The 20,511-nt window shown below is 42.3% G+C and overlaps 2 protein-coding genes across 3 annotated transcripts; one reads left to right on the forward strand and one right to left on the reverse strand.

The window, feature by feature from the left end:
- Positions 1 to 43: 43 nt before the first annotated feature.
- ORC1 (origin recognition complex subunit 1) lies at positions 44 to 15,635 on the reverse strand. Of its 2 annotated transcripts, XM_066191930.1 has the most exons (17): positions 15,318 to 15,635; positions 15,007 to 15,111; positions 14,465 to 14,592; positions 13,110 to 13,279; positions 12,545 to 12,926; positions 11,602 to 11,899; positions 10,130 to 10,234; positions 9,583 to 9,769; positions 8,936 to 9,042; positions 8,128 to 8,229; positions 7,394 to 7,565; positions 5,093 to 5,200; positions 4,191 to 4,340; positions 2,871 to 2,990; positions 1,243 to 1,409; positions 922 to 1,009; positions 44 to 415 (listed from the first exon to the last, which is right to left on the reverse strand). In XM_066191930.1, the coding sequence occupies exons 2-17, from the start codon at positions 15,093 to 15,095 to the stop codon at positions 221 to 223; spliced, it is 2,568 nt and encodes an 855-aa protein (XP_066048027.1). In that variant the 5' UTR covers positions 15,096 to 15,111; positions 15,318 to 15,635; the 3' UTR covers positions 44 to 220. The 2 variants fall into 2 exon arrangements, with proteins under 2 accessions (XP_066048027.1, XP_066048028.1); XM_066191931.1 differs by lacking the exon at positions 15,318 to 15,635 and having other exon boundaries at positions 9,583 to 9,712; positions 15,007 to 15,129.
- Positions 15,636 to 16,125: 490 nt separating this feature from the next.
- Positions 16,126 to 19,860, forward strand: PRPF38A (pre-mRNA processing factor 38A). Its single transcript, XM_066191932.1, has 10 exons — positions 16,126 to 16,341; positions 16,425 to 16,584; positions 17,101 to 17,222; positions 17,365 to 17,450; positions 17,599 to 17,709; positions 18,234 to 18,346; positions 18,849 to 18,875; positions 18,954 to 19,051; positions 19,399 to 19,447; positions 19,533 to 19,860. The coding sequence occupies exons 1-10, from the start codon at positions 16,212 to 16,214 to the stop codon at positions 19,573 to 19,575; spliced, it is 939 nt and encodes a 312-aa protein (XP_066048029.1). The 5' UTR covers positions 16,126 to 16,211; the 3' UTR covers positions 19,576 to 19,860.
- Positions 19,861 to 20,511: the final 651 nt, after the last annotated feature.

Raw genomic sequence — 20,511 nt, forward strand, 5'->3', positions numbered from 1 at the left:
ACTTAAAAATACTTCTAAAAACAAATAGTTTGAAATACTTAAAACGCTTTGAAATTAATTCTTTATTATTAAAAGAATGCTTTCATACATCAAACAAGTGAAAAAAGCATTTAAAAAAATACATCTCACTCTTTCCATTTTATCAATAATTAAAACAAAATAAAAATAGATGGCATTTAAAATATTTATACATACTAAAAGCAATAAAATCTCTTTTGCTCTATTCCTCCCTGAGTGCGTACATGACATCGTCCTGGCCGAGGTTGAGTCGCACCCGCATGTGCAGGTATTTATTGCTGGCCTCCACCAGCAAGAGCCTGCAGGCACCAAGTCTCGAACAAATTGCCATCATTTCTGACACCGTGGGGCTCTGCAGGCCTTCCATCCTGCACAAGGCCACGTGGTGGTGGTAGATCTGTTGAGAGAGAGAAAAAGGACACAGGTTGTGTTTACTGCGGGCCGCAGCTGAGTGCCAAGGTGACACAGAGAGGAGCTGCCTTCCCCCCACATCCATGGGAGGGGAGATAAAATTGCTCCAGCCCGTTCAGATGCTGTTATTTTATATAAAAATGTTTAGAACTACATCTTTCTGTAAATATTAACATCTAGCTTCCACACTACTCATGACTAGTCCAGTCTTCACAGCTCTGCTGGCACCCAGTACTTTATGGGTCTGCTTAAAAAACCAAAGCCACCAGTGATGTATCTGCCTCTATGAAGAAAAACGGTGAAACACAAGTTGGAATCAACTTTCAGTTTTCCTCCTTGGACTGTTGCCTGATAATTTCAGCCTCTCTTTGATTTTTCCTGTTATAAAGCATGTCAGGGTAGAAGCATGAAATGTTTTAACATGCAGGCCAAAAAAAATAAAACCACCTTGTGACCCAGATTACTGGTGTCAGTAACAAAAGAGCCCCGTACCTGTTGAACTGTCGCCTCCTCAACTCCTGCCCTGCGAAACTCTGCCAAAATTGCTTTCAAGAAGATTTGTTCGTGCAATGAAGCATTCCTGAGTCAAAAAACAAACCAGACAAAGATCCATTTGTGAAGTTCAGAACCTATGAAACATCAGGAGGAAGTCTGGAAGGGAAATTGCTTGGGAGCTACATAATTAAACATGGGGTGGCCAGTTTATGTCACAAGCGGCCATTGTATCACAGCCTGCACCTCTGGCATCACAGATTTTGTTTCTGAAAAACTAGTACTGTGAAAGAGACACAAGAGCAAAGGAAATGTTTTTACCTGATTGCATTGACATATGGTGATGAGAACATTTCATCTATGGCCTCAGTCACGTGGGCCATCCTGACAATCTCCGGGCTTCCCTTCTGCCTGGTGAACTCGCAGATCTCCGTGGCCCTTCGGCAGATATCCAGGCACCGCCGGGCGTCCCCGGACAGGGCTGCCACCTGCCAGAGAATGGGACAGATTCAGGACATTTCCAAACAGCTGGGGAAAGAGCTGAGCAAGAATCAACAGACAAACCAACTCCAAACACCCTGAGCACCCACTGGGAGAGCAACGCATCTCTGAATTATCTTATCACAGTCCCACATCCTGAACAACAAAGCTTACTGAGCAAAACCAACAGAAGCAACTCCACATCTCCCACCACCCCACCCTGATCATCATAAATTCAAGGCTGAACTTTTTTCTATAATGCAGAAGTCAGAGGTTTGAAAAAAAATTAAAGGTGAGCAGTTCACTTCAACACCAAAAGCTTTCAGAAGTACCAGTTTAATTATCAGTGAAGACCTTTACCATAATCCAGGTACATGCAAAAGCAAAAAAAAAAAAAAAGGGGGGGGGTGGCTGTGACACCAAAAAACTCAAGTTTATCTATACTCATTGAAATACTGATTTTATGAGTACACCTAATAATTTTAGAAAGTCTCAAAGAAATATTCAGCATAGTCGATTTACAGTTACAAGTGCCTGAAAATTTTTAGGTGTCTGAAATTTCTGAACCTAAATACTTGTTAAAACCCCAATTGCGCTTTACAGGTTTAATAAAGCTATGAACATTCACTACATATAGTACTGGCCTGGTTTTCCCAGTAGATGCTGGTAATGTACAAAAGCCTTAGAACCCAGCTGGGGCCAAGAATGAGAAACCCTGTAGAAAATTTAATTGCAAGGTATATTTCTGTATTTTCTGAAGAAAACTCATACTAGAAAAACACTGCAATTATTCCCTGTGTAAAATCATCACCATTATTCTTACAGAGAGGTGGTTCTTTTGCAACAAAACACATGCTTGTATTTACTTCTGACATATTCATGAGCACTCTTTATTAATCCTATGGTGATGTAGGATGTTTTGACATAATTTTAATAGATTACTTTAATATAGAGCTGCTAATATAACACATTAGCAGTGCACATATCTCAGTTTGAGAAGCTACTGATCCCCAATGCATTGCTTACGTTTTGTACAACTGAGTATTAAGACTTGCAAACAGAACAGCTATTATCTATTATGACAGGGCACTAAACATTTTGAGAAATAAAATTATTAAGGCTATTTCCACTGCCACTGGCATGCTATCTTTTTCAGGATTCTCCAATGACTCACATTTATGCTAAACAGTGGAGACAGCTGACATCTTATCATCACGACTCTTGTCATGCCTTCAGCTCTTGGAATATGCTGCTGCCTTCTCAGAGTAGGTGGAAAAAGCAAGGACACTGCTCCAGCAATGTCTTCTGAGAAAATACCCTAAATAATGTATGATCTAATTGTGCCCCACTTGTCTCCAGTACAGAACACAACCACAAGCCAGGTCTAACAGCTGTACAAAACTCTCCCTGCTGTCCCCACACTTTTCACCCGGTGCAACATGAAGGACATTCATCTGCTCTGTGCTCACCTTTCTGGAGACCAGCTGAACTGCATCCTCTTCAAATGCCTTCACACCCTTCAGTCTGGATGAAATGATTTGCTGTAACTGTTTGTAGGTGTAGGGCTGAAAGGACATTCTGGTGAGGCCCTGCAACAAATGACACAACACAGTGAGAAGCGTCTGGAAAATTCTCAACTGCTCAAGCATGGCCTGTGTGGTTACTTTTACTTTTTCTGGTAGGAGCAATCAGTCTTTTACATCCTTTCTCTCCTGGTGACGTGCTTTAATCAATCACATTTGTGAAACAAATGTACAAATCCAGAGAACTGTGACTCAGTGGTTGGATCTCCCCACTGAAAGGCCCAAGGAGCAAGTGAAGCTGCTATCAGAATTCAGATTTCTCTTATAAAAAACTTTTAAACAAATCAGAGCTCCTCAACACAAAAAAAAATTTGATTACATCTGTCTACACATTATTTTTTAATACAATAACAGTAGCAGCTGTGGAAAAAAATTAATGACTCCTTTAGCAAACCTGTGTATATGTGCGTTGACTTCAAGTTAGCCATCAGCCAAGAACTAAAACCCTCTTCTGGCTCAAGCAAGTAAGAGCTGCCCTCAGATGAGGACAATCCATGTTACAGATGGTGCACTGCCTTTCATCCTACAGGAGACCCGAGTTTTGAATTTCTTATGCAAAACTCTTCTCTTGTGACTATATGGACTCAGCTGATCTGCAGTGGGCTCAGTGGGTGGGGGAAAGCAATTCACACCCTGGGGAGCTGTTTTTGAGTCATGGAAGGATAGAGGCACAGGGAACTGTTTTTGCAAATCACTTTCCAGAGCCATGGTGAGATGACCTAGGAAAATGTATTCAAAACAAGTGGAGAGAACATCCAATTTTCTTTGTTGGATACCTTTATATAATCTACTAACTGATGATGGTAAACAGAGAAGTAAGGGGGTGCCTGGAATGAAAGGGTAAAGAGGAAGGGAAATCAGAAGAGAATTCTTCTGGGCTCCAGAGTAAGCAGCTTAACCATGAAGCACGGCATTTGATTATCCAGATCTTAATATATTTAAATAAGGCATCCATATTCTTATTTCATTCTTACAAGAACATAATGCATGTACACAGCCTAATACCTGATTAGCAAACAGGCTCCTGAACTTACTTTGCTAAGATTTATATGTTCATTATCAGTCCTCTGGAGAGGGAATTATAAAAAAACATTGTTCAGCTTCTGATATAACCAATCCTACTTTTCTCCTGGGCTGCTTTTGATTGCACCCAGTATTTAATCTGTTCTCCTTTTATGGCGCAGCAACAGAACTGCTGGGACATACCAGCCTGCTTGCTACTCTGTTCATCATGATCCTCTCTGGCAGGTCCATGGTGTTGGCAATGGCCAGGATGATGAGCTTGGAGTGCTTTTGGGTGGGCCAGTCAAATAAATTGTACATCACGTTCTGCTTCCGGGTCCACAGCAGATCCAGCTGCAGAGATACAAAGAGAAGAATCAGACTGGGAAAAGGAATGGCCTCTTATTTACAATAACTGATGGGGGTTTGAGAACCAGCTCTGCCACAGAACATTCCTCACACGACTCTGAACAAGCTGTCTCTGTTGCTTTTCCTTTATCCATCTACTAATAGGACTGCATTTGCTGAGTTAGGGCTCTAATCTCTTTTGGAAAAGCACAGTCCTATTGGATGCTTGAACAGTAAATGTTAAACAGCTGGAGTTTGAAAACACTGCTGTGATACTAATACTACATGTAACAAGATTCAAAGACCCTCCAAGTGAGAACCTGAATTAGCTTACAGCAAAAATAAGAGTGCATATGATTATTACTGAACATAGCACATTCAAGGTTTTTCAAAACTGGGTGTGACTTATTTCTGTGTGAGTTTTCCCACTGGAAAAGCAGCAGCTTCCAGACAAAATACAGAAAGTTGAATCCTCTGGGATTTAGAATCAACAAACAACTTATTATTCCATGTCTTGGAATAACAGAACATAAAACCAATATGAAATCCAAGGCAGAGAACAAGATGGCAACAGGATACTCTGCCTTTTTAGGAAACTGAATTTAAATAGGTAAGAGGAACTATTTGCATCTCCTCTCTCCTAAGTCTATTCCTGTTACATCACGTGATACACTCACAGCATGCATAATTTCCCATCCACCAAAAACTCACTTCTTACAATCCCTGGAGGAAAGAAAACAAAGGATTCTTTGGCTCACCTCATCCACTACCAGCACTGTGGTATTCCTCTTTGGTCCAGGTGTACTGAACAGCTTTGCCAGCAGTACTGCAGCATGGCTTGCTGTCACCTTCTGACCTGTCAAGAACTGCACAAGGATTGAACAAATATTGCAGGTTAATCACAGCAAAACCCTGGAAATACAAAGTTTGACTCCACTAAATTTTGCCTTTCCTTAACAATCAACACCAAGCACCTGGATTATTTTTTCCACAGGGGAGTAAAAAACAAGGAGAAAGTAGCTCATAAGACACTCTGGTCTACCAAGAACTGCCCATAAAGGAGAAGAGAAACAAAACAATAAAAATAAAGGCCTACAGAATTCTCTGCTATCTTAGAATCATTAAGAAATCCTGAACCCACCCAGTCTAGAGGGCTCTAAACCCAGCATATCTCTAAGGTATCTCTAAATGTACACGCCTACTGAAAACCCAAGTCAGCTGACAAGAATAGCCTGACTTGAGTAATCCTGGACTGCTGTTAAAATTCTAATGAATCATCAGCAGGATCTATAATTACATTTATTCAACTGCGAGCTAAAAAAGTACCTGCACTACCTTTTGCAATTGTGTGGCAGAACAGATGAGCTGACTGTACATTACCTCTTCCCTTGCAAGTCCAAAGATATCCAGAAATCAAAGCACGACATTTCCAAATTACACTGCAGATGCTGAATCAATTGTTCATCATAGTGCAAAGTCCAGCAATAAAGCCAAATGGAGACTGCATTTGAAAACTATCTCTTTTCTAAAATCTCATATAAACCTAAGATTTGATGATTACTAAACAAGTTAGGATACAAGATTAATGTATAATCTCTACTTATTTCATGTTTCCAATTCAGTCAGGACAGTCCAAATCAGTCACAGACAGAAGCTGAACCCCAGAGAACCCTGATTCTGCAGCTCTGGAGCCGAGTATCCAACACACCACGGAGTTCACCTGCTGTGGTGGAACTGGACTCTTACTGTACCCAGCTATTTAACCTCATCTCTTTCATCTGTCCAGGGCTTCCAGTCCCTGTTCCACCTCTAAACTTCCCTACAACAGTGAGGTCACTGCAGAAGGGAAGCTCCAGAATTTGCTTCATTCATGCAAAGAGAAACACCAGCAAAGTGGATCTCGACCTGCAGCAATCAGGAGAGCAGCAGCAGCCTAGCTCTTAGTTAGGGTTCTCTCACAGCAGCTGAGGCAGAAGGAATTGGAGAAGTACGTGGTCCATGTCACTTTGTATTCCCCTAAAGGATATTTCACTGGGCTACCTTAGAGTTCAGGACCAGTGAGGGGCAACAGATTGTACTTCCAAAGGCCTATTCTTTATTCATTTTTAGATTTTGTGCTGAATGGGGTTGGAACAAAAGATGTTAAAATACATTCACATTACCATGAAATAAGGTAATTGTCAGGAAACCTCCCACTATGCTAAAGAAACACAGTGGCCTGGCCTCAGCAAATCCCTCAGCAAGACACTGTCTAAGCTGGTTTGAGGACAGGATGCAAAGATGCAAATTTAACTGCCAGCTATGAGGATAGGGACATTAGAACACTAATGTATGCCACTCCCTGCTCAGAAAGATGATGTCAAACTTAAATAAATGGAGCAGAAGTTTATATGAAAATGGAGCAGATGCTTCAGGAAACCATTTAATTTCCAGGTCACTGGTTTAAAGTTAGCCTAGACAGAGAAAGCTTTTGAGCAGTTACTGTCTAATGCCTACTGGGTGATCTTAATCCAGTCCTCAGAAGATTAATTCCCACCCATACAACACAAGCACTGTCAGTAGTCCCAGACAGATGCTGCAGACTGGTTTGTCATGGATATCAGAAATACACTTTTGTTGACAGAGGTGACCCCTCTTCAGCTGAACTACTATTATGGCTGACCAATTAACCATTATGACCCTCTCAGTAATTACTCTACTGCTGCACTGACTTTCAGAGTTATCACTTAGCAATTGTTTAAGCAGATGTGCAGAAAAAGTTACACCATAGGAAAATCTAAAAAGCTGGTTTAGATTTTTTTTAGATGAGTAGATGCAATAAACCAGACTATTTCTTAGCCACTATCCTTATGCAGCAGAGAACAAAACAGTTCAAGAAGTTGGCTAAGGCCTTAAGTTAATTATTTTCTAACCTGCTGTAAGATAAAAGCACACAGTCTCTTGGAGGGATTGGGAAGTACTGATAAGATCCTTGAACACTGTAACATATCAAGGATCTGATGGTAAAGCGTAAGATCTCTTCTTTCAAACCCAGGAGCCACTGAAAATGCTTTACTTACCTCTAATATCTGCACATAGGCTTGGTGAGGGTCTGTCAGCTTCATGCCATTGATCTCCACAAACTGGAATGGTGGCAGCTCATCATTTTCTGCAGCTTGCTGAAGACACCGAATCACTTCATGAACAGTTGCAGTTTTCCCTGTTCCAGGCACTCCAGAAATGTACATGCACCTACAGAAGGACAGCATCTCTTCAGCAGCCTGAGCAAAATGGTAACACTCTTGGGATTAATGAGCTGGAATTCCTGACCTCTGACACCAGTCTGGAATGCTCCTCTGACACTTCAGGTAACTCCCTACATCTTACTTTATTTGCAAGCTGAGACGCATAACACCTTGGAGGATCATGAGGATTTTTATTATTACACTTGGGAGGATCATAAGGATTTTCATTATTTTTATTATGATTTTATTTTTATTATTTTTTATTTTTATTATTAATTGAAGCAATTAACAACTAAGACATTTTATAAACGTAATTTAACTTTTTTTTTTTTTTAAATAAATAGTTTTCCAGACTTCTAAAACTGGCCAGTTATAATTTGGTCTTTAATTTGAATCTGCAGAATAAAGAAGCCCATATTTTTTAAGGAAGAAAACCACCAGGAAAATCGAGCGAGGAACTTTAAATGAGGACAACCTTTTAAATATAAAGTATTAAGTAAAAATATATTATGTGACTACTGTTATGCCATAAGTAGATGTGATCTTGGTCACAGTCTATCCAAACTCACCCTCCTGTACCATCAATAAGTTTGCTTTCCACAAAGTTATAGATATCCTGGAATTCTTCCTCACGACAAGGCAGAGATTCTGGGACAGCAGAAACATGCAGCCTTTGAATTAAAAAAGAAAAAGAAAATTAAAATTGCTGAAGAACTGATGCAAACAAACAGGCAGATGCTCACCTTCCTCCCATGTGGAGTTTTCCAAATCTCTTACATACTTTTAAGTCTGAGCATCAGTGTCAAGTATACCAAAAGAAATAGCCTAGTCTCTCTCTATGTGTTCTTAATTTATGCAGCAAAAAAGATCTGGTTTAATTCACAAACTATTTATAAGTCAGTGCAGAAGTAGGAAAAAACAGGAGAGACTGCTTATAGGAAACAGAAGTAAAACCCAGTTTGAAAGACAGTCAGTCCTGAATGCCTTCTTGTTTCCACTGTGAAGATCTACAGCGATATCTGTAAAGTTTTTCATGCACCAAGAAGAGACAAATATTGTACCTGTACAATCTAAAGCTAATCAGAGAGGATCTTTGTTTTTCTAATGTTGCACAGAATAAAGATACCTAATTCTGAAGAACTTAGCATGGACTGGTTAAAATAATCTGAAATAGTGAAAACAGTACTGTAAATACTTCCATTATTTGTAAATCTAGTATTGTACTGCAAATTATTAAATACTCTTCTTGCATGAGAACACCAGGCATTTTTACCTGTTTTATTCTAAATGATAAAGATGACATTCCCCATTTCAGCACAGCCTACTTCTATGCACACCTGATACAAAATCAAGATGATTTTCCTGAGCACAGGTTACCTTAATCTGGCTTCTTCCAGTACACTGGCTGGTTCCTGGGCTGCCTGGATGCGCCTGGGAATTTCTGGAGTTGCATTCCTGGGTGTTCTGGGTGTTCCCTGTGGAGGCTGCAAAGGGAAATTACAACCTCAAACAGATTTTCTACAAACAGCAATTTCTATCAGGAACAAATCACTCATGTGAGTTTCCCAAACATTACTTATGCCAGAGTGCAAGATGAACTGAGAACCAGTATTTACACAGGGAACTACCAAACAAGCCTTATGGTGTTTTCTTCCTAAGAGAAGAAGGAAACTGGAAAGGGGGCGGTGACAATTACACCTTTTAACTCTCTGAAGAAATTTTGAGTTGTTAAGTCCTTTTCTGAAGTGCTGCCTAACAGAAAGATCTGGTTCTTAAGAAACAGCATCCAAGCCAGTAATTTCTTTGTTTAGGCTACAGTTTTCTAATCAATATTGTCACAATATTACAACATGCAAATGGTTTCAATATTTGCATAACCTATTCATATGAAAGATTAAATTAATCCAAATAATGCTTCATTAAAAGCTAAGGGGTGCAGATGCCTAACTCTGGTACACAAGCATCAAGCACTCAAATAACTGGCTCAGAAATAATAAAAATCACTCTTTTATGTGGAACCTTACAGTTTTCTTCAGTGTCTTTGCAGGAGTGTGAACTGCTGACTTCCTTGAAGATTTTGGGGTGCTGAATATCCTGCTGGATTTAGTTTTCTTTTCTGGTGTACAGGGCACATCATCCTCCTCCTCTTCCTCACTACTTGAAGAGTAGGAACTGTCAGAGCCAGAAAGAAGGTCTTCCTGGTCCAACATGCTGTAAGAAACACAAATGATTTAAGCTTTAAAAAAAAAATACATACAAGTCTACACATCACAGAGCAACATTTGTGCACTTTCAGCTTTTCCTGGAGCTCTTGTAAACAGCAACCCAAAACGTTTTCCACTTCAGCTGCTCATTTTCCAAGGCTTTTTAACAGACTGGTTTAAAGTCAGTTTTCTGAAGAACCCCATGAAGAACAGTTTTATGTTTCTGAACATAAACCAGTTTTCACTCCAGCTGCAATTAAACTGTGCTTCTAGAACCATCAGCGTTTCAATATGAAGCCAGACAAGCTCTCAAGGCTTCAAGCTCTCGAGAGCCATCAGAAGAGGAGCTCTTGGCTGCAGGGTTTACCTGATCTGCTCTGCAATGAGAGCACTGGTTTTCTGTGCACATGTTCTGTGAGAACGAGGGGTCAGCACAGGGCTCTGCCTGCCTGCTTTCTGACATCCAACTGGACTGGAAAGAAAGAAAACAACGCTGGTTATATTCCCTCTCTTTGCATCACACTTGTAAAGACACAGAGAAGGCCTTTCAAACTTCAGGCTCAATTGTTACCACTGTCCATGCAGCATGAATTCTTATTTGTTATGTACAGATTGGCTATGGCATGGATGCTGGCAGCACAATTTCCCCCCTCTTGCACTGTGTCTTCAATACATCTTTGCAAAGAAAAGCAAAATATTTGCTGTATTTTGCACTGCCAAACTGAAGGGACAGGGGCTCGCAGCAGCTGTGGTTTTATTTTATTGAGAGGTGGGATTTTTTGCCTGTTTTTTTTCTTAGGAGAAAGATAAGAAAAAAGATATTTCCTTTGGGCATCTCTCTGATTTGCTCTTTGGAATGTACTCTTCTCTGTGTGTTTTGATATTTTTTGGTTGTCTTCCTGGGTGCTTCCTCATCCCTGCCACTGAAACATTTTACTGTTACTACACAACTTTCCTACTGGTTTAAAGTACAAAATGAGATGAATTACACATGCTTTCATTATTTGTTGACAGTTCCTATAAGTTTTTTTAGATCTATAAATACTACTGAAATGCCATTACCTTATCAATGAAAGGTCAACATTTTCATGCTATATATAATTAGTGAAAAAAAAAAGGTGGAAATTCCACTGTTGCATCCACATCGTTACTCTTAGAAAGCAGGAAAAGGACTGGTTTCTGGCTTCTTACAACATTTTGCACAAGAAAGTCTGTTCCATTCTTCTCCTCCCCCAGTTTATGCCATTTTTAAAGACTGTGTGAGGACATACATGAATAGTTGTGCTTTCTGGGCTTTGATTTCTTTCCTACATAAAAATTAGCATGGAGGTATACATACAATCCTCATGAAGACTCTCCTGAGGCCAATCAAACCACTTTCTACAGTCCAGCACCCCTCAACACTTGTCACAAATTGGGCACATCTGAGCCTTGATTATGGAGTGCAGGGAAACAGATTTTCATCCGTGTTGATGGGTACAGAACAACAACCAACATGGCTTCAGTTTCCTTTCATATCATCCTGCCATTCCCATTTCCAACATGATCTCTCTGTTCCTGGAACCATGAACTGCTTTTCCATCTGGAAAGTCAAATCCTCTTTGTATCTCTCTGATCATTCATTCATCTCCAAGTAACATTTTCTAACGTTTCATCACAGTGCCCTTGTCACTGCTGAGGTTCTCCCCCTTCTCTCCTTGCTCTCAACAGGCAAAACATGGCACATGCAGAGCCTCCACCTACTTTTTTCCCCAGAAGTCTTCCATAAATGTGTTTTAAGAGAGCTTCATACAACGAGGAATCCCATACTAAGATAATAATAAAAATGCTGTCACTTACGATAGAGTGTTGTCTTTCTCGTGAAGATTCTTGTCTTTTTCACTGAAATCTTTGAACTTAGTGTAGGGGGACAATCTCATGGTGTCAGTGAACCTCTGATGGTGCTCTGCAGTCTCAGATGTTGACTTGGACTTATCATTGCTGCAGGGGATCTTGGGTGGTGAGCCCAAAACATCACTTGTGAATTTCACCTTTCTTTTCGTGGCTGATGGTTTCAATGGTGCTATGGCATCACAGTCATCGTCCAAAAGACCCAAAACTTCACATCCCAGCAGCCTGCCTTTGGATCTTGTGGGACCTAGAAATGAAAAGCAAAATGAACTTTCGTCAGGCTTCAGTATGGTTGGTTTGGTTAACTTTCAGAAGACATGGTACAGCTGGCTCAGTGACTGTTGTTTAAATGAAAGCAGATGGACATTTCACTCCAGGAACAAGGAACTGGATCACTAGAAGGCACTTCCTCCAAAAAATTACTAAACAGAAGGAAGAGAAACAGATTTTTTCAGTTTTCTAATCCACCTCCATCACTTACAACTTTAGTCAGGTTCCATGTTAAAAATACTCCATGTTACACAGGATCAAATGTGCTTAGCCAGCCAGCTCAATGTAAACATTTTAGTGCATAATTAGTCAGAAGATTAAAGAAAGTGGGACACTGAGGTCAAGTGAGGCTGATGGGTAGCATTTCAGTCAACAAGCACTTTGATTTAGATTTATCAAATACAAATAACAAATGTGCAGCAGCAGCTGGATATAAGCAGTAGAGTGCTTGAAACAACAGACGAGACAAACAAGTGAAGTCCCTACAAGGCTTGGGCTGATCCCAAAGCCTGAACAAGGTAACACTGATGTAGAATGTTACAACAGTTTGAACTAGCCAAAAGAGAGAAGCACAAAACATATACAGAACTACTGAATGGGCAGAATATTGCCATCTACATACTGTTTAACTCCAGCTTCTTCCGTGCTGTTGGGGTTTTGATGTGATCATTAGCCACCCTTTGAGAATGCCTCTCCTTAGCAAGGGAGGACTTGGAAGTAGAATGTTTGGATTCTACTTCCATATCAACGTTTTTTGATTTTGTGGCACTCCGAAGAACACTCTCTGTCTCTTTTTTCACAGGTGTAAGCATATCTGAAGGGATAAATGCTTTTGAAGAGTTTGTGATGACATCTCTTTTCTTGTTAGCTTCTTTCAGCTTAGAGAATGTGTCCGGGGACAGAACTTTAAAGCACTTCCCATCCCAGGACTGTTTGACATAGAAGGTTTGCTCCTTGTTTAATGTAATAATAGGCAGCTCCTCACCCAGATGTAGTGGTAATACCTGCAAAAACAGGAAATATCAAAACAATCATACATTAACACTTCCTGTTAATTTAGAATTCAGCTCATTTCTATTCACAGATCTTATTACTCCAAGTCATGCAATCCTTAGTTTCTCATTTACACCACGGGGCTGTTGCTGTTTCTTTCTTCCCTCTCTGTGTAGAAGGGTTGCAATACATACCATGACGCTTTTAATAATGGTCTCTGCAGCTATATCGGTGTCATAGCCAAGAATTTGATCAAAAAAAACCTCCTGGGCAGAAATCTCTCTTTTCAGCAGCTTCCGTTTGTTCTGAGGGATCTCCTCCAAACGACAAAACCACTGCACAACTGCACGTTTGTGCTGAGCCCCTGCAGCAAGGAGAGGAAGTCAGGGAACATCAGGATTCTATTCACAAATAGTGCCAGACTTTAGCTGAAGTGCCAACAAGGGTTGAAATCCTGCCTGGACACAGCTGAGTAAGCACTTGGTAAGAGACTGCAAGTCCCATTTTCTAAGCTAAATTAAAATATCTAAGTTGAGAATTTTAAAGGGTTAAGGTAACGCCTGCACAGGGTCTCAATCACAAAAGTACTTGGAGACCAGCTCCAGACCACCAGTTCCCCATCACAAACGAAGAGGTTCCTTATTTGCATAGATAGGATCTCCTCAAGCCCCAATAACTAAAAGCAGTGACATAAAAGGAGAACTGAGAAATTTCAGGACGTTACTTGCAGTGCCAACTGTACTTTGAGAAGCCAGAAACATTTTTTTTTTTCACTGGCTGACAAACCAGGGAATATTGCTGATGAAATATCTTGTTTTCAAGGAAGTTTCATGGGTTTTGTCCCAGCATGAAAAGAATATTCAGTCATGCTACAAAGAAGTGCATTAGTAAATAAATAAGGTGGAATTATACATATTTATGTTTTTAAAAAGGTAAAGAAGATTAAAAACCCTCAAAGTATTATTATTACAGCACAAAAGGCAACAAAAGCTGCTCAAAGTAATCAGATATAGCCAATGAGTAGCTCCCAATTCAGACTCAGACAATTTTTGTATCACCCACCTCCCATGATTTATCTTTTCATATCCATCTCTGTATAAATAAGCAATTCTACAAGGAACAGAAGTAACAAGTCCCATTTATTTAGCCTTGTACTTTACTGTTAAATTGCCTGATGTCTAATGAGAGGCAGACTTCAGGGCTGCAGTGCTCTTGCTCCATTTGGATTCTCCAATCTCTAAATAAAGCATGAGTTCACACTTTCTTTCTCAAGGACCACTGCTTTTAAATTAGACAACTAATAAAAAGACTGCAAAAATTACAGTGTACCTTAATTTCCATTTATGTATCAAATTTTGATGGAATTAGCCATCAGTCCCAAATATTTGGGGGAGCATGTGAATACAGATGCAATGATTCCCAAAACTTGATTTTCTTCATAAATTAGGCCAGTGACATAGTGTTAATGCTAACTACACTCCCATGAAAAAGGTAACTTTAAAACATTTTAAAATTTCTCACACAGAATGTAATTTTTTCATTCTCTTACCATCTTCATATAAATCCATGAGCTGTGCCACGTAAGGCTGATCTGCATTCACCCCTTCTACTAAAATAAAGTCTCCAAGGTGTATGCAGGTTTCTGTTTTGGTGCTTTCTGATGTAATAAGGATCCCCCTAGAGAGTGATAGACACAAGAAGAGAATTTCACATTCCTCATAATTCACAGATCATTAAGGCAAATATCCTGTCAGCTTTACAGTTAGTTATGCCCCTTCTTGCAATGCTTACAACTTAGTTCCCTGATCAGAAGATTTTATATGTAGATCAGTTAGTTAAAACTTACTCACAGATTTGGTTAAGTTTTTTTTTGCTTATACAATTATTTTTTATTTTACAATTAAAATTTTTGCTTATATAATTCAAGAGCTTGGTGACAATGTTTCTGTTACATATATACAGTGTTAGATCAAAATACTCAAAACCTTACTGGTATTGTCACTGACTGACAAGCTAACCTAAACGCTGTCAGAAAGGTAAAGAAAAATCCATTAAGTTTCCCTTAGCAAAACAGAAATAAATGTTATTTACTTGTACTGGGAAGTTCTCAGCTTTCTGTCTGAATTCAAGGGTTTTCCATACCAGGAGTAGATAAGTTTGCTTTTCTGCCGAGTGTTCATGATTCCCAAGGAAAAACTAAAATAAATAAGCAAACAGTTTTGGATTATTGTTTAATACCAAAAAAAATTAAAGACGGGAAGATACATAGAGCTGCTATCGATTCTTTCAGCGTGCATGCAGAACGGTGGCTGACAGAGGCCCACCTTCCCCAAAGCCCCAGACACCCCTTTGTGAGGGATGAGGAAAAAAAGAAGACATTTAGAGGAAAAAAAGGAAGATACTTTTAGTAGTGATTTGTTGTTCAATTTCTTTTCCATTCCCCCGCGGCTCCCCGGCCCCCAGGGCCATGGCGGGGCCGGCTGCCCGCCCTGAGGAGACCGAACCTCGCTGCGAGCTGGCTGAGACCGTCACCGACGTTTCACTTTCACTCAGTTCTTATGGTTTCGTTTTGGGCTTTAATTCCCTTTTTTTTTTTTTTTTTTTCCCTAAGTAAGAATTTTCCTCTGGAAAGTCGGGGAAAGGCCACACACAGGCAGCCCCCCGTGCCCCCGGCCCGGGCAGCACATGGCGGCTGAGGGGCCACTGTGCGCCGGGCGGACACGCTGCGGGACACCGAGGGGCTTCGGCAGCACCGCAGAGCCACCAAGCCCCCAGAGCCCCTCACCCGGCCCCTCACCGGCCCGATCCCCTCACACAGCGAGTGAGGCTGCAGGAGATCACAGCGCTCTATCCGCTCCCACCTCCCCGCTCCAGCAGGGTCGTCCCAGAGGGCATTGCACGGGATCGCGTCCGGACCCCTCTGGGATATCTCTAGCGAGGAGAGAGTACCCAGCCTCCCTGGGCAGCGTGTCCCGGTGCGCGGCCACCCGCAGCAGGAGCCCTGTGCCCGCTGTGTCGCCCGTGTCCCCTCACGGCCCCAGCTCACCGCGTCCCCTCAGCGCGTCCCGCCGGTGCCGCGATGGAACTTCGCGCCAAAGCTCGCGCGGAGCCCCGCCCCCGGCGGCGCGCGCAGGGGGCGGGCGGAGGCGCGGCCCCGCCATGTTGGTGCCGGGCGGGCGCGGAGGCGGCTCCGCCCCGGAGGCGGAAGCAGGAGCGGAAGGCGGCGCGGCCCTCACGGGAGCGGGGCTGAGGGAGGCCGAGCTCGGAGCGGCCAGCGGGGCTGCGCGGGGGCCGCCATGGCCAACCGCACGGTGAAGGACGCGCACAGCATCCACGGCACCAACCCGCAGTACCTGGTGGAGAAGATCATCCGCACGCGCATCTACGAGTCCAAGTACTGGAAGGAGGAATGTTTCGGCCTCACGGGTATGGCGGGCGGGAGGCCGGGCCGAGGCCGGGGACCCGGGGAGAACCCGCGCTGACGGCCCGGCCCGTCCCTTGTCTCGCAGCCGAGCTGGTGGTGGACAAGGCCATGGAGCTGAAGTACGTGGGGGGCGTCTATGGAGGGAACATTAAACCCACGCCCTTCTTGTGCCTGACGCTGAAGATGCTGCAGATCCAGCCCGAGAAGGACATCATCGTGGAGTTCATTAAAAACGAAGACTTCAAGTAAGTTGTGGTGTGATTTTTCCCTTGTCGAGGTTGACGTACCGAGGGGAAGTGCCCTAAACAGCCAGGTTAACCTCAGTGCAGGGTTTAGCTTTCAGTGCACCCTGATAAACTGTGCTTGCTCAAAATCAAGCCTTTTTTCTTGCTTTCGAAACTGCTCTCCTTGTCACCTGGCCTGTTGGAAGGGCTTATCTTTGTGGCATGTACTCTCTGTGGTAATAAACCTCTGCCTGAAGTATTTGGAATGAGCTGCATTAAGGGATTCATGGTAATATTCGGTTCTTCAGTATTTTCTCATCTTTGTCAGTAATAATGCCCTCATACATACATTTTTTTATGTACAGTGTATACATGGCTTTGATAGTATTGAAAAAGTGATAGAGCAAATCTAAACGGTTGTGTATTCTGGCCAGTGTACTGATTTTCCTCAGAAACTTGTGGGGAAAGAACTCTTTTTTTAATCCAGACTGCTAAGTGTGCAGGAAGCCGAGATCCATGGAAGGGTTTCCTTTGCAGGTATGTGCGAATGCTTGGAGCACTGTACATGAGACTGACAGGCACTGCCATCGACTGCTACAAGTACCTGGAACCGCTCTACAACGACTATAGGAAAATTAAAAGCCAGAACAGAAATGGGGGTAAACACTCTTATGTCTGTTTAGCAATATAAATCTTAAAAACTGTGGCACAGCCTGTTGACATAAGTTGCCTGAAGTGTTTCTTCTTTACTTTAGCCTGCAGTGTTAATTTTGTATTTTAAATGCTATTTTTCACCCCCAGAATTTGAGCTGATGCACGTGGATGAATTTATTGACGAGCTGCTCCATGAGGAACGTGTCTGTGACATCATCCTGCCTCGACTGCAGGTTGGGAGATGTAGATGGTTGTGGAATTCCTAACTGCACCAAGTTCAGTAGCTGGATCAGCTGCTGGCTTGTTGTGTAAGCTGTGGTTGCCTCCTTGGGTGTTTGCTCTTACTTGGGTTGTGTTGAATGAAGTTGCGATTTCTCCTAGAAACGGTACGTTCTGGAAGAAGCTGAGCAACTTGAGCCTCGTGTTAGTGCTCTGGAAGAAGACATGGATGATGTAGAATCTAGTGAGGAGGAGGAAGAAGAAGATGAAAAGGTTGGTGAACTGTTTGGTGAACTGTTTTGGAAAGGAATAGTTGAAGCTGAACCCCTTTAGGACACTTCATAGTCTATGACAAATATTTGAGGGGAGGCATCAGGAGGCTGCTGGCAACTCTTACCTCCCCTCATATTTTCATATAAGCAGCTTGTGAGGACTTGGACCCTGAAGCAACGCTCAGGTTGCCATGTTTTCCTGTCTCTTGAATTCCACAAATCTGTTCGGTGTTAAGCTTATTTAGATCAATTGATTTACATGCATATGTAATGGAGAGAACTGAAGGTGATGATGGAAGGTCCTGTGACCACCAGTCAGTGCTGCTGTACTTCTTCAGAACCAACACTGAGTTCCAGCTGGCAGTTTTGGGCAGCACCACTCACCCCTGAATAAGAAATACTTGGGGATGGGGCAGATTGGCTGCCTGACTTTTGCAGTTTCTATTCATTGTTCAGAAATCTTTACAGATAGCATAAAACTTTGCTGAAACAAGCCTGACAGATCCTCCCTGCTCTTGCTTACAGCTGGAACGGATCCCATCCCCTGACCACCGCAGGAGGGGCTACAGGGACCTGGACAAGCCCCGCAGGTCTCCGGTGGTGCGGTACCGGCGCAGCCGCAGCAGGTCCCCAAGGAGGTGAGGGGACTCTCCCTTGACCAGTATTTTTACTTGTTGCGCTGTACATGGAGCACAGCAGTGAAGGTGGCAGTTCAGCCAGAACCTCCCACACCTCCCAGTTCCTTTAGCACTTCCTGAAGTGAGGCATTGCGGTGCTCAGCCACAGTCAACCCCTCTGCCTGCTTCTCCAGTCATTCTCTAACTCTTGAACTCGCTGGCCAGCTGTAGCTAAATTTGACAATACAATGAAGATGTTAAGGAGAACCAAGTACTTTGTTTTCATAAAAGCCAAAGGCTGCAGAGAAAATCCTATTAATTGCTCTTACTGATATTAAACCAGGAAGAATTAATCACTAAACTGTTACTCACTGCATAGTCCAGTCCTAAGTAGGTCCATGTGGAGCAGGCCAAAAACACTAACGGGAAATAAAAGCCCTGGTGGCGTTGCAGAAGGATGTGGGAAATGAAGCTCTTCTGCTAATGATTTTAGTGACTTTTTGCTTTTCTCCCCCAATTGCAGGCGGAGCCGCTCTCCGAAGAGAAGGAGGTACTGCTTAATTCTGTTATTTTAGCTGAGCAATGCGCATTTGTGGTACAGCTCCCTCACAAGCTGCCTTTCCCTCAGCCCGTCACCGCGCCGGGAGCGGCATCGCAGCAAGAGCCCCAGGAGGCACCGGAGCAGATCCCGGGAGAGGCGCCACAGATCGAGATCCAAATCTCCAGGTATTTCTGCCACTTCCACAATAACTCTGGCAAGTCTTTAGCAGCAGCACATTCCACTGCAAGAAAAATCTGTGTCACCATATTGAGATGGTAGCACAGGTGTTAAATCTGGATGATAAAACTGCTGCTCACATGAAAGCAGAGCTGGGGAACTCCTGTAATGGCTGCAAAATTGTCTTTGAGTAGGTTTCCAGATCCTTGCCAGGAGGTTAATTTGAGTGCCTGGTTAAAGCAAGGGTTGGTCTGGCAATATCTAGCACATTTGGTCACTAGAAGCAAATTGCATTAGCAAAACAATGAAGAATTCCAGTGGCAATGGAAATAACTGTTGCCTTTTTATCTCACAGGGCATCACCGTAGTCACAGACACAGAAGTCATTCCAAATCACCTGAAAGGTAAAGGCTTGGCCTATTTTTTAAGTGCAATTTGGGAATTAAAGATAGGCTTTACAGTATTGGCTTTTTGTTTTTTCTGTTTCAGATCTAAGAAAAGTCACAAAAAGAGTCGGCGAGGGAATGAATAACAAACAAAACCCAGCCCACCATTTAAGGGCCTTGAACTGCAGTCTAATGCTGTCCTGTTTGCTCTACAGGACAGCTGGCTCTCTACTGGCTGCTTTAGCAGTCCCTTTCTTTAATCTTTCTCATTTTGTTGTCTTGGATTTTTTTTATTAAAGGTAAGCTAAGGATACATTTTATGTAGTTACTCATTCTTGTGATAGAATTTGAAGGTTGTTTTTTTAATTGTTTTTCTTGAAGCCTGTAAAAACATTGAAGAGCAATAAAAAAAGGAAGGTTTGTCTTTAAAAGCTCCTGGCTGTTTCCTTCATAATGTTTTGTTGAGATGTCCCCTGGTTCTCAAATCAGGGCATTGTTTTGTCAAGCTGCCCCTGCAGTCAGGTGCCAAAGGAAGTCTGTATTCAGTCACAAACACTCCCAGCCCTGGCCTCTCAGAGCTCCAGTACAGGAAAGGAAGCAAGGCTGTCACAATCCAGTGTATTTACTCAAAGCTCACTTGAAAGTGCTGTCCAACAAGTGGTTGTCATTGGGTGCTTTGTAAAAATCACCCTTCAGTGTAATCTGCTGCTTCTGATGATGCCATCAGCGTTCAGAAGGTTAAAGGAGTACAAAGCACTAATTAATTCCTTTGGAGTAAGAAGTTCAGTATCTTTAAAGACAGTACATACACCACTACTTTGAGCACAGTTTGTGGCCACCCTGTGACTGGGGACAGAATATGACGCCATGAGGTTCAGTTCTACCTTCTCTGAGTGAAGTTAACTTTTAAAATTTAGAATAAAGCTCTTACTGAAGATGTAATCTTCCTCTTACTACACTTGGAAATCAGTTGTGTTAAGCCCTTGTCTACCATGTCTTTATTCACGGCCCTTCCTCAGGAGCAGGGACAGGCAGGTTTATCCCTGAACTCTGCATTTAGGGCTTCAGGATTCTCATACTGC

Source organism: Chamaea fasciata, unplaced genomic scaffold (genome assembly GCF_029207755.1).
Source record: "Chamaea fasciata isolate MVZ Bird 193981 ecotype frontalis unplaced genomic scaffold, bChaFas1.0.hap1 SCAF_10, whole genome shotgun sequence".
In the NCBI taxonomy this organism is placed as follows: Eukaryota; Metazoa; Chordata; class Aves; order Passeriformes; family Sylviidae; genus Chamaea; species Chamaea fasciata.